This window comes from Notamacropus eugenii, chromosome 3 (assembly GCF_028372415.1).
Source record: "Notamacropus eugenii isolate mMacEug1 chromosome 3, mMacEug1.pri_v2, whole genome shotgun sequence".
Lineage (NCBI taxonomy): Eukaryota > Metazoa > Chordata > Mammalia > Diprotodontia > Macropodidae > Notamacropus > Notamacropus eugenii.
This window is the reverse complement of record NC_092874.1, coordinates 219,380,591-219,392,779: the sequence shown is the minus strand read 5'-3', so window position 1 is coordinate 219,392,779 and position 12,189 is coordinate 219,380,591. Positions and strand designations below refer to the sequence as shown.

Genomic DNA, 12,189 nt, shown 5'->3' with positions numbered 1-12,189 from the left:
GGTCCTGTGGAGCTTACATTTCCCTGGAGGCATAAGGTGTAAATACAGAGAAGTCAAAACAATATATTGCTGTTTCCTACTTTTCATGACTCTGTTGGGGATTTTCTTGGCAAAGGTACTGGAGTGATTTGCCATTTCCTTCTCCAGCCCATTTTACAGATGAATAAATTGAGGCAAACAGGTTAAGTGACTTAGCCAAGGTCACAAAGCCAGTGTGTTGAGGCCAGATTTGAACCCAGAGAGAGGGGTTTTCCTGACTCCAGACCCAGCAGTCTTATCTACTGTACCATGTTACTGCTCTATGAATACAAAATAGATACGAGGCAGTGATTTCAAAGCAGAGAGAGCACTCACTAATTGGGATTTGGAAAGGTCCCATGTAGTAGGTGGCTGCTGAAGGAAGGCAGAAATTCTAAGAGGCAGGAGCTACAGAAAGAGAATATCCTAAGCAAAAGGGACAGACAGTCTAAGCTCTAATCACAACACTAAGAGAAACAGATAGAACAAAGACTAGACAAGGTAGCTAAGTGCTGAGCCTGAGCTAATCCACTCACCTTAGGAGGTCTTCATTTTATCCTCTAGCTTTTGAATCATTGAAAACTATCCAAAAATCACCACAGTAGCTCTTGGCTTCCATTCTGTGTTGGCTCCTCCTGTTCTCTCTCTCCTTCCTTTTCCCCTTCATTTCTTTTTTTCTTATTCTTTCCTATCTTCTCTCCTCACTCCCCCTCTGTCTTCTGCTCTCTCTGACTCTTCCTCAGGGATGGTAGTCAAGGAAATAATGGGGGACTATTTGAGTGCTTTCTTATTCCACCTCAAGCCCTGGTAGAGTGATAATTATATAAAGGAGGAAAGGCTATCCTAAGGTAGAGATAGATAGATAGATATTTCATTGGCTTTTAAATTGTGAGATACTGTTCAGTCATACCCAACTCTTCAGGACCATTGCACACCAGTACTATCAGTGAGGTTTTCTTGTCAAAGACACTTGAGTGGTTTGCCATTTCGTTTTCCAGGAGCTAAGGGTCACGCAGATAGTAAACATTTGAGGCCAGATTCAGGTGTTCCTGACTCCAGGATCAGTCCTCTAGCCACTGAGCCATCACCAAACAGTCATTTAGGATTTCCAGATTCTAACCTCTAAGCCCCTTTAGGACTATGACATTCAGTATAAGGATCATCCTGTGAGGCTGTAATTAAATTTCACTTATGCCTGACCACATAGACATATGCTAATTTGCCTGACAAAATTTGTGTTCGGTAATTGATGTGTTTGGGTGTGACTACTATGTGCATGTATGCTTGGGGCTGAGATACATTGGGTAGTGTTGGAGGTGTCAGTCTGTGTCAGCGTGGTTGTGTGCATGTATAAGGAGGTTGTTGGGGTAGGTTTCTGGACAGTGGGAGGGCTATGGTCACATGGGCTACCTGGAAAGGCATCAGGGCATCACTGGTTACAGCTGTGTGCAGTCGTGAGGCCATATTTGAGAATGTTGGGGTGGGGTACATTAGTCCCTGTAAAGGGACTTTGGCTGGGCAGTTGTGTTGAGCTGTATGTTGGCATCTAAGAATGTTGGGCATGGCTATAGCTCTGTGGAGAACTGTCCCCCAACAAACAGTATCTTGTTGTCTGGCTCCTTGGCAGGGCTGGTGTATGATTCAGTGATGCTCAAACACCAGTGCTCCTGTGGGGACAACAGCAACCATCCTGAGCATGCAGGTAGAATCCAGAGCATCTGGTCAAGGCTACAGGAACGGGGGCTACGGAGCCAGTGTGAGGTAAGTGGATATGGGGTTTGGGGGGGTGAGAAAGGAGAGGAGTGAGGGTAAAGGAGTATGGAGGATAAGGAGCAAGCTGAAGAGGGAAGAGCCACAGCAGTCAGGAGCTGTAACAGCTTCTCTCTGCCCAGTGTCTCCGAGGCAGAAAGGCCTCATTGGAGGAGCTACAGTCAGTCCATGATGAAAGACACGTGCTGCTTTATGGCACCAACCCACTCAGCCGACTCAAATTGGACAATGGAAAACTTGCAGGTAGGAAACTGTGCCCCACTTACCTCATCCTGTAGTGTCCTCAAGATTTCTCATCATTCCCAGCTCTAGCCTTTCCCCTGTTCTTGTTCCCTCTATACTTCCCCCTTGCCCTAAACCCACCCCCTGAAATCCCCACAACTGTTCAGTCTAGCCCAACCTCTGATCTGGCCTTCACCTTGGCTTTCCACTACTTTTCTTCAACCTGTCATCCTAGCTTTGATGTCCCAGACTTTGCTCCTTGTCCATGCTTATGCCCTTGCTTACCCCAGCCACCTCTGTTTTATTCTTTCTCCTGTGTTGCTTTTCCAGTCTTCACCTTTGTCCCATCCCTTCTATACCTCTGCCATTGGGTAGAGGGCTCATATGCCATAAAATTTTCTATGTACCCACTCTCCCTGCAGGGATCCTGGCACAGAGGATGTTTGTGATGCTGCCCTGTGGTGGGGTTGGGGTAAGTGCTTCCTTATAGCCCAAGTGGGCATTATACCTGCTGGCAGCGTTCCTGTTCTGCCAGCCTCCTGTTCCCTTTCTGTATTCCCTAGTGCTCAAGTTCCCTACTTAGTTTGTATGCCAGAAAGAACTTCCTAGAGGCAGTTCTTACCAATTCCCAGCCCCTTCTCCTTCCCTACTACTGGCTAGAAGGCCTGTAGGAGGACAACAACCTTGTCTTTGATTCTTTTGTATCCTTCATACCACTGTGCTTGCTGTCTGGCACATAACAGACATGTAAATCATGTGAATGAGCCATGGGCCTGAGAAGCAGGGCCAAGATCTGGATTTGGGACATAATTCACTCCCTTGTGCAAGGGCTCTATGTGCCCCTTGCACCTACCATGAAGTATAATTGTGTCATCAGACCTAATTTACCAGGCTGCTTGCAAGTACTAGACAAGTAGAACCTTTCAGGCATGGGTTGGAAAGCAGTGATGACAGCTAGTAGCCCCACTTCCAAAGAGCAGGCCTTCGCTGTATCCTGGTTCTTTGCTCCCCTATTATGGATTCTTCCCATACTGGATGTCCATATCTTGTACTTTCCTTTGCCTCAGAACAAAGGAGGTACCACCCAAAGGTAGATGGAGTGGGAGGATTGAATGCTGTGGTGGACTTGGCTATGATTTGAGCTGGGAGTATGAAATCATAAAATCCAGGTAGTTTGGGTGCAGGAAGGAGAGCAGAAAGCTGCAGATAGTGGTAGGACCACTTGGGAGCAGCTACCCTGTTTAAAACTTCCTATTTCCTGCCACTTTCTGGTTTTTCCAACTGTTGTTACTTCTGTTTTCTCTTCCCTTCTCCCTTTACCTCTGTCTTTCTCTCTCTCTCTTTCTCTCTCCAGCTTCTTGTGACTCTCTCTGCCTTCCTTGTCTCTCTTGGTCCACCTCGCCCCACCTCCCTACCATTCCCTCCTGGCCCCTCCCTAGCCTTTGAGGGGAGCGGAACCATGGCCCTGGGGCTCGGTTGAGGGAGGCCTCCCAGCCCAGGCTAGGGCCCTGAGTAGAAGACAGTGGTGCAGACGGCCCCTCCAGCTTGGACCATCCTAAAGGGCCTGAGCAGGGTCAGCTGGGGTTTAAACCCCCAGCTTGACTAAAACCCTGAGCTCCACCCAGGTAATGCCATGTCCCTTTACCTGAATGGGGAGGCAGGGATGATGTCGATGGCAGGATATGCCAGCCGATCTGGAACTAGTTCCAGTGACTTAGACATGGGAAAGAAAAAGCACACTGGGATTTGAGGGCCTCAACAGGCCCAACCTCTGAGCAGTGCAAGGCATTAACCTTCTTAGCCTTGAGGGGCAGAACTGTTTACCCAGATTTCTGACCTTTGGCATTCTTGCCATGGAGTGAGCACTGCCCATCCTACTGCCTGCTTTGATACTTGTCCCCATGGGGTGCCCTTAGGCCACTCTACTACCTGTAGAACCCTAGGTGATATTGGCTGTGACTCTGGCCCATACAGGTGGACACAGATACAATCTGGAATGAACTGCACTCCTCCAATGCAGCCCGCTGGGCTGCTGGAAGCGTAACTGACCTTGCCTTCAAGGTGGCTGCCCGAGAATTAAAGGTAGGACATGAAAGTAGGAGAGGGTTAGGGAAGGGTGAAAAGTAAGATTAGGGTGTTTTAGGATTCCAGATCCAGCAGCTGTCATATAATCTATCACGGACTTGTGAGAAGGATTGGGGTAGGGACTGGGGGCAGGCATGTCCAAGACTGGGTTTGAACCCTAGGATACCTGTCATTTGGTAGGGAAGGGAACTCAAAACTGTAGACTACTAAATCCAGACATCTACATGGGGCTCCTTATCTCAGCCATCCAAAATATAGCCATTAACCAGCTGAATAAACCCTCTCTGGGCAGGTTTCAATCTTGGCCTCAGTTCTCGTGTCTATAAAAATGAGGGGGATTGGACGAGGTCATCTCTGTAAGGTCTCATCCAGTCCTAAGATCCTATAAATTCTTTAAGTGCCCTTTTCTATGTGACCCTTTGCCAGGCACCAGAGCCCAAATGTGTTTGGGTTCATATATGTTATTACAAATGATGATTAAGCCTCCTGCCCTACAGACAGGGTAGGGACTAATTTTTCTTGAATTTGATAGTTATAGTCTCTTTCTTAAAACCTACAATTCCTAATAAAGGAGGATTATAATAAAGAATATTTTAACAACATTAACCTTAATTTCCTTATACAAAATTTGGAAAATGTATCCATTTTATTACCGTGCACCAAAGACTTCGAGCCTTCATCATTTTACAAAATATGTGACATTACTGTACACACACACGTAGACGTAGACTTGTGCCACACAATGAAATTAAGGGCATTAAAATATATAAATGTATTTAAATAATTAGTGTCCTTTGTTGTACTCATCTCTCCCCTCCCTACCCCTAGTATGCTTTTGTACTGGGGGAGGCTGCCTATCTGGCCTAACCCTAGTCCTCCAGAGCACCATACAAGGGGTCCTTCACAGATGCAGTCCCTTATCTCTAAACACTTAGAATCCAAGACAGACCTACTGACTTAGAAAAATAATTAAAATGACAAAGTAAAACCAGCCAACCAAGATAGACTGGAAGCTCTTTGAAGGTAGAGCCTGTCTTGGTTTTTTATGTATATCCCAGGCTCCTGTATAGTGCTTGGCATATAGTAAATGCTTAAATGCTTATTGATTGACAGATGGTAAAGTGTTAACATCCAGACCAAGTCATGGTTTATAATGAGGATGTAGCATTGGGGAGAAGAGCCAGACTAGGGAGACCATGGTCATTCCTGACTTAATTAGGGCAGGCAAATGGAAACCATCCACTCACAAGGACAGCAACCAGGAGCCTGGGCTTTAGGACCAGTTTGTACAAGAGAAAGGTAGGTTGATGTAAGGCTGTTAGGGGAAGGTGTGAGACAGAAGTCTGGTTGTGTAATGTTAACGCTAATGTTCTTCTGACCCTAGAATGGTTTTGCAGTAGTGCGGCCCCCTGGACACCATGCAGACCATTCAACTGCCATGTAAGCCCTGGGTGTGGGAGGCCTTGGGAGGGGGAAGGGTAAGGAAGTTCCCAGAGAAGTGATAAGATCTCTACAGGAATATACACACATATAAGTCCCTTAAGGGATTTACTAAATGAATGATTTGCAAGCCACCCTTGCCCCCAGTTTCCTTCTCTCTGTCTCCCTTAGAAGAGACATATGAGTGAGCTATGCATGTGCTACATTGAGGGTGGGACCCAGAGAGAGATCAGACTGGTAGGAATACTTTTCTCCTCCCAGGGGGTTTTGTTTCTTCAACTCGGTGGCCATCGCAAGCCGGCAGCTACAGCAGCAGGGAAAAGTTAGCAAGATCCTCATTGTGGACTGGGTAAGTGTCTTGCCTCCCTCTGGGCACAGCTCCTGAACCTGGAAAGGCTCCAGACTTGAGCTGACTGCAGTATCCCTTGCTTGTGCTCACTGGCTACAGACTTAACCGAAGGAATGCCCTTAATCTACCTATAGCTAGCCTTGTGACCCCAAGATGTTGTGGCTAAAGAAAGCTGAAGGCAAACAAGTGATTGGTAATCAGCCCTTTTTCCATGTTCATTCTTCCCTAAGCCACTGTCACAACACCCCTATAACTGAATAAGAGTGCTCCAATCTCTTTATTTCAGCCCCTTTATTTAGCTGAAGAAAATGTAGAGTATTGTAGTAGAAACTTTTCTTACAAACTTGTAGAGAAAACAAAGACATTTTTAAGTTTATAATGAATATATTTACAAAACATAGATTCCTTAGCCTATGATATCTATAGTCTAAACCTAGGAGTACTTATGCTTTTTTTGCATCATGGACCCCTTCTTAGAACAATATTCACTTAGTTCCCCCATTCCTCATGAGAGTAATACCACCACCACCCCAAGTCCTACCACTGTAGTGGTGTAATGTAACAGCCACTGTCATAGCAGTATATAACAGTAATAGCAGTGAATTTTCACCAATGTTAAGAAGAGGGTTGTTCTTCTAAAACCTATTTCATGTGTCTTTTATATGTCTCTTTGTTCTTTTAAACTCTCTTTCTTCTAGGACTTATAACTTCACTCTAGCACTGGAAAAGAATAAATAAAAGGAAATGAGATAAATATAGACAGTCAAATTGATATCTGAGAAGACTATAGTGACTTAACCCAGGATTGATCAATCACTGGTGATAAAGCCCTGATTTCTTTCTTGACTTAATCTAACATTCTTAACCTACCAAGTGTTTCTCCCTTCTTTTCCTCCAGGTGTAATGTTAGGAATAGAGAGTTTTCTGGTTTCAAAGTGTTTTTCTTCATAACAACCCCAGGAAATATGTAGCTCCAATATGCTTAGTCCCAATTTACAGACAAGGGAAGTGAGACTCCAACTAAGAGAATTGTCGGTGGTCACCTAGGTAGCTAGGCAGTGGAGCTAGGATTCGGTATTGACTGTGCAGAGGTCCCTCCTGGATAGTTGAGATGAAGTGTACCTACTTCTAGACAAGAAATGACAGGTTTAGTGGCAAGGGTTTGGCAGCAGCCATCCGCAGGAAGCTGACTAGTCCCAATCCTTCTGAGCAGAGAGACACTGACTGATAAAACCCTCCCCAGGGCTCCAGACTTTGCTGGACTCCCATAGACACACACTGTACTCTAGACCCAAACCCAACTAGGCAGGTTCCAAGGACACACACCAACTAAGAGACCTAGATGCTTCAGGTGAGGATTTCCCTGGGTCACATGACCTGGGAACATCCTATAACATCCAACAATATTTCATATAACACTAACTTGCTTTGCTTAAGCAGGCACGAGTGGTCAGAATCAGGTCATCAGTGCCAGAGCCTCCAAGTGGCTGGTTTTTATAGGCTAGCTGCTTGCAGTGTGCAGCAGTGTGGGGTTAGGATTTAAAGTAGAAGAGGGCTTCTGCCAGTGATAACAACAGTTGTTTTTCTTCCCCTGTTTCTATACCTGGGCCTTTGTACTTTCTCCACATTGATATATTGGGCAGCTGTTTCTGTCACATGACCTTGAGTGAGCGGCATGTTCTAATGGTCACATATAAATTGATGGCCCAGTTACACAGTCCCTCTCTCCCATTCCATTCCATGATTTAGCTGCTAGACCCTTCCCTACCTCACTTATGCTAATCTCTCTAAAAATAGGATGTTCACCATGGCAATGGCACTCAGCAAACCTTCTATGAAGACCCCAGTGTGCTCTACATCTCTCTGCATCGACATGATGATGGCAATTTCTTTCCAGGCAGTGGGGCTGTTGATGAGGTAACATTTGGAATCCCTCCCTTTCCTCCCATCTTTTGGTTTATCGATATTGACAAGAAGGAGTGGATAGGATGATTCATCCTCCTTTGGCAGTCAGCTTCCTTGTCCTTAACCCCTATCGCCCTATCAGTGAGATGGAAGAGTGAGAGTAAACTGATTGGGAAAGAGACAAAGAGAAAATCCAAAGAAATGACTCCTTTTCCAGGGATTATCACCTCCCTTGGAGTAGAGACTAGCAGGATAGAGAATTACCCTCCCAGGGAACTAGACTTGGGAAAGCTGTAGAATTCTTTGGGCTGAGTCTTTTTAAGTAACAAGAAATTTCTATCTCTTGTGCCTGTATCCTTAAAGGGTTTTCTGAGGTAGCAAGATATGTCAATGACCCTGTTTCTTTAGAGTAGGGAGATTGGGGCAGGGGCAGCCCAAACAGGGCAGAGAAACATTGAAAAAGGATATAAGAGGTTAAGAAAGAGGGATCAGTCTATGGTAGGCTCCCCATGCTTTACATGTTTATACCCAGTCTCAACCAAAACCCAGGTATGACCTTATCTCAGGTATGGTGAGCTTCCTTGGGTACAATAGTTGCCTTAAGTCTAATTCAACAAATATTTGTTAAGTACCTACTATATGCTAGCTGCTAAGGGTATTAAGGCATCTAGGTGGTATAGTGGTTAGAGTGCCAGGCCTGAAGTCAGGAAGACCTGAGTTCAAATCCATCCTCAGACACTTACAAGCCATATGACCCTAGAAAGTCACTTTACCTGTTTACCTCTGTTCCATTATCTATAAAATGAACTGGAGAAGAAAATGGCAACCCACTCCAGTATATTTGCCAAAAAAAACCCAAACCCAAATGGAGTCATGAAGAGTCAGACACAACTGAAACTACTGAACAAAGGGCTGCTAATGACAAAAATGAAACATTTCTTGCCTTCAGAAAGCTGTTATTCTAATTGGAAGATACAACATATGCCCAAATAAATACAAGGTAATTTGAGGTAAGAGAGAATATAGATGCAGGGATTAGGAAGAGTTTTGATTAGGAGTTGGCACCTAAACTAAACCTTGAAGGAAGCTAGTGATTCTAAGAGAGAGCGAGGAGAGAATGTCTTCCCATCAGAGACATGAGTCTGCAAAGACACCGAGGTAGGAAATGTAATGTTGAGTTCAAGAAATGGCTAGTAATCCAGATTGACTGGAATGTGTCATATACGAAGTAGAGTAATTGGAAATAAGTATGGGAAGGTAAATAGAAACCAGACTATGAAGGGTTTCAATTGCAGGGTTAAGGAGTTTGTATTTTGTAGGAGCCACTGAAGTTTTTTTGAGCAAGAGAGTGGTGTGGTCAGATCTGTGTTTTAGATTTATTGTTTTAGTAGTTGTGTAGAAGATGGATTACAGAAGGACACCAATTAGAAGATTATTGCAATATTCGAGGCCAGACGTGATGAGACCCTGAACTAGGGTAGCAGTCATCTGAGTGGAGAGAATACAGATGCAGAAGAATCATCCAGTCTTGGTAACTGATTGAATATGGAGAATGAGGGAAAGAAAAGAATGAAAGATGATTCCAAGGTTGTGAAACTGGATGGCTAGAAGGACAATGGTAACCTTAGATAACATTAGATAATGTTAAAGATTAGATAACTTTAGAAATGGTTTAAAGAACAGGTGAAAGGAAGTGGAGATATATAGGACCACAGCTCAAGTCCATAGCAGGGTCAAGTGAAAGCCTTTTAAAGCAAGGAGAAAACTTAGGAGGAAAGGTGCTGGTGGATAAGAAGGAACTGAAAGACTGATAAAAAGGGCAAGCTCTCAGAGAAGAAGGGCTTGGATGGGATCAAAGGCACAAGTAGTGGGGTTGGCCTTAGCAACAAGAAAAACTACCTCTTCCTCAGAGACTAGAACAAAGGAGGATAGAGTGAGAAATAGTGCAAGAAAGTTTTGAAGGGTCAGGTAAGAGGAAGACCACAGTGGATTCCTTGATTTTTTTGGTAAAACATGAGAAGTGGCCATCTGGTGGGTGTTGGGGGGGAGGGGTAGAAAAGTTTGAAAGTTATCAATTGGCAGCTATTGGAAGCTGAATATATAACACCCTCATCTTTGGATCAGAGGCATTCTCTTTTCAAATGTGCCTGGGATTTTATTCCCTCTTTACTGTCTGATTCTAATTCTTCAAAGGTTTATCTGTAGTGCTTGGGCTGCTCCCTCCCCAGTTTCATCACTCTAAGGAAATGGTGTCATTGAGTTATCTCCCTAATTTGGAGAGCTGCTTCAAGGGAAGGAACCGGCCTATGTCACTGGCACCTACCACAACTTAATATGGAAATGTTCTACTTTGAGAAAACTCAATATGCAAAAATCAGAATTTGACAGATTAGGAAGTGTCTGTTTCTATCAGATTTTATTTTGTCACACAAAACAAATTATACAGAACCACAGGATATTAGCATCAGGAGGGATCTTCGAGATCATCTAGTCCAATCTTCTCATCTTACCTTTGAGAAAACTGTAGCCCAAATATGATTTGCCCCAAATCACATAGTAGGAGAGTCAAGACTCAAATCCAAATCATCTGACATCAAGTCCAATGTTTTTGCCACCAAAGTTCATGTCATCCCTTCAGGACTTTTTTCCTTTCTTTCTTTTTTTCTTCTTTCTTTCTTTCTTTCTTTCTTTCTTTCTTTCTTTCTTTCTTTCTTTCTTTCTTTCTTTCTTTCTTTCTGTCTGTCTGTCTGTCTGTCTGTCTTTCTTTCTCTTTTTCTCTCTTTTTTAAATTCCTTTTCCAGTTGGGGTTGATGTGCCTAGAGTCACATAGCTCAGCTCATAAGTGTCTGATACCAGATTTGAACTCAGGTCCTCTTAATTCCAGGGCCAGTGCTCTATCCACTGCACCACCTAGCTTTCCCCCAGGATTTCTTTAAACCACAAGCTGCTGCCTAGTATAGTAAAGATGTTCAGTTTACCTGCCATTCTTCAGGAACAGGAATAGTTCATAAAACTACCTGTGAAGGAAGGCAATGTCAGTAGAGGAACAAAAGTGCCCTCCTTTCTCGACTACTGCTTACTCATCTGGGTCTTTACCAAGTAGGTGACAAGTCAAAAATTATTTATTAAGTGCCTACCATGTACCAGTCATTGTGCTAAACGCTGGAGATAGAAAAAAGGCAAAAACAAGTCCCTGCTCCCAAGGAGTTCAGACTGATGGCGCAGACTGTATGCAAACAAGATAGAGACAAGAAGCATTGGAGATAATATCAGAGGAAAGATACTAGAATAACGGAGGACCAGGACATAGTTCTCCCAGAAGATGGGACTTGAACATAGACTTAAAGGGAATGAAGGAAATCAGGAGGTGGAGATGAAGAAAGAGAGAGTCAGGAGCTGGAGTATCTTGTGTGAGGAAGAGGAAGGAGGCCAGCGTCATGGGACTGCAAAGTACATGGAGGGGATTTAATTAAGAATACTGGAAACAAGAAGGGACTAGACTATGAAGGACTTTAAAAAAATCATACAGGGCTTTTTGTTCAATCCTGAAGGTAATAGGGAGCCAGTGGAATTTATCAAATGGGGTGGGGGTAAGGGGGGTGGGAAATCTAGTCAGACCTGAGGAAGATCACTTGGGTAACTGATTAGAGGATGGACTTGACTGTGGAGAGACTTGAGGCAAGGAGACGAGCCAGCAGGCTACCACAGCAGTCCAGGCATAAGGAGATGAGGGCCTGCTAGAGGATAGTGGCCGTTTCAGGAGAGAAGGGGGTGTATTAATGAGATGCTAGTAAGGTAGAAATGACAGAAATTGGCAACTGATAGGATATGAGGAGTGAGAGTGAGGAGTCAAAGATGACAGAGTTTGATATTTCCCTTCTTGAGGTGGTGGATGAGAGCACTGATCCTTTGCTTAAAGAGTCTATAATTCAACATGAATTGCTTGGCAGGAGCTTAGACTGAAAACCAGAGGACCTGAGTTCTAGTCCCAACTCTGCCACTAATTGGCCTTAGTTTTCTTCTCTGAGAGAATTAAGCTAGACGAGAGTCTCTGAGACCCCTTTGATTTCTTTCATCTTTCTTCTCCCTGTGTTACAGGTCGGGGCTGGCAATGGAGAAGGCTTCAATATCAATGTTGCCTGGGCTGGAGGCCTTGACCCACCCATGGGAGACCCTGAATACCTGGCAGCCTTCAGGTCAGTATTCAGAGTGACAGGATTTCTGAGGGAGTTTGGGAAATAAAATAAACAAGTTGAAATAGACCTCCTCTCTTGCCTCTTCCTCCAGCTGCTCCAGGTTAGACAGGCAGTCAGCCATCTATTGATTAATCACTGTATGGAGACAGATGGATGGTCCAGAGGATGGAGTGCTAAACCTAGAGTCAGGAGGCCCAAATTCAA

The 12,189-nt window shown here is 44.3% G+C and overlaps 1 protein-coding gene across 4 annotated transcripts in view; it reads left to right on the top strand.

Moving 5' to 3' along the window:
* The window catches only part of HDAC7 (histone deacetylase 7), a 48,934-nt gene that overhangs the window by 32,662 nt on the left and 4,083 nt on the right, over window positions 1–12,189 (top strand). For all 4 annotated transcript variants that reach the window (XM_072654489.1, XM_072654485.1, XM_072654488.1 and 1 more), the window contains 8 exons: window positions 1,646–1,779; window positions 1,911–2,031; window positions 2,433–2,482; window positions 3,985–4,092; window positions 5,480–5,535; window positions 5,797–5,884; window positions 7,682–7,801; window positions 11,888–11,985. In XM_072654489.1, the coding sequence (XP_072510590.1) occupies window positions 1,646–1,779; window positions 1,911–2,031; window positions 2,433–2,482; window positions 3,985–4,092; window positions 5,480–5,535; window positions 5,797–5,884; window positions 7,682–7,801; window positions 11,888–11,985 (775 nt within the window). The remainder of the gene's footprint in view (window positions 1–1,645; window positions 1,780–1,910; window positions 2,032–2,432; window positions 2,483–3,984; window positions 4,093–5,479; window positions 5,536–5,796; window positions 5,885–7,681; window positions 7,802–11,887; window positions 11,986–12,189) is intronic.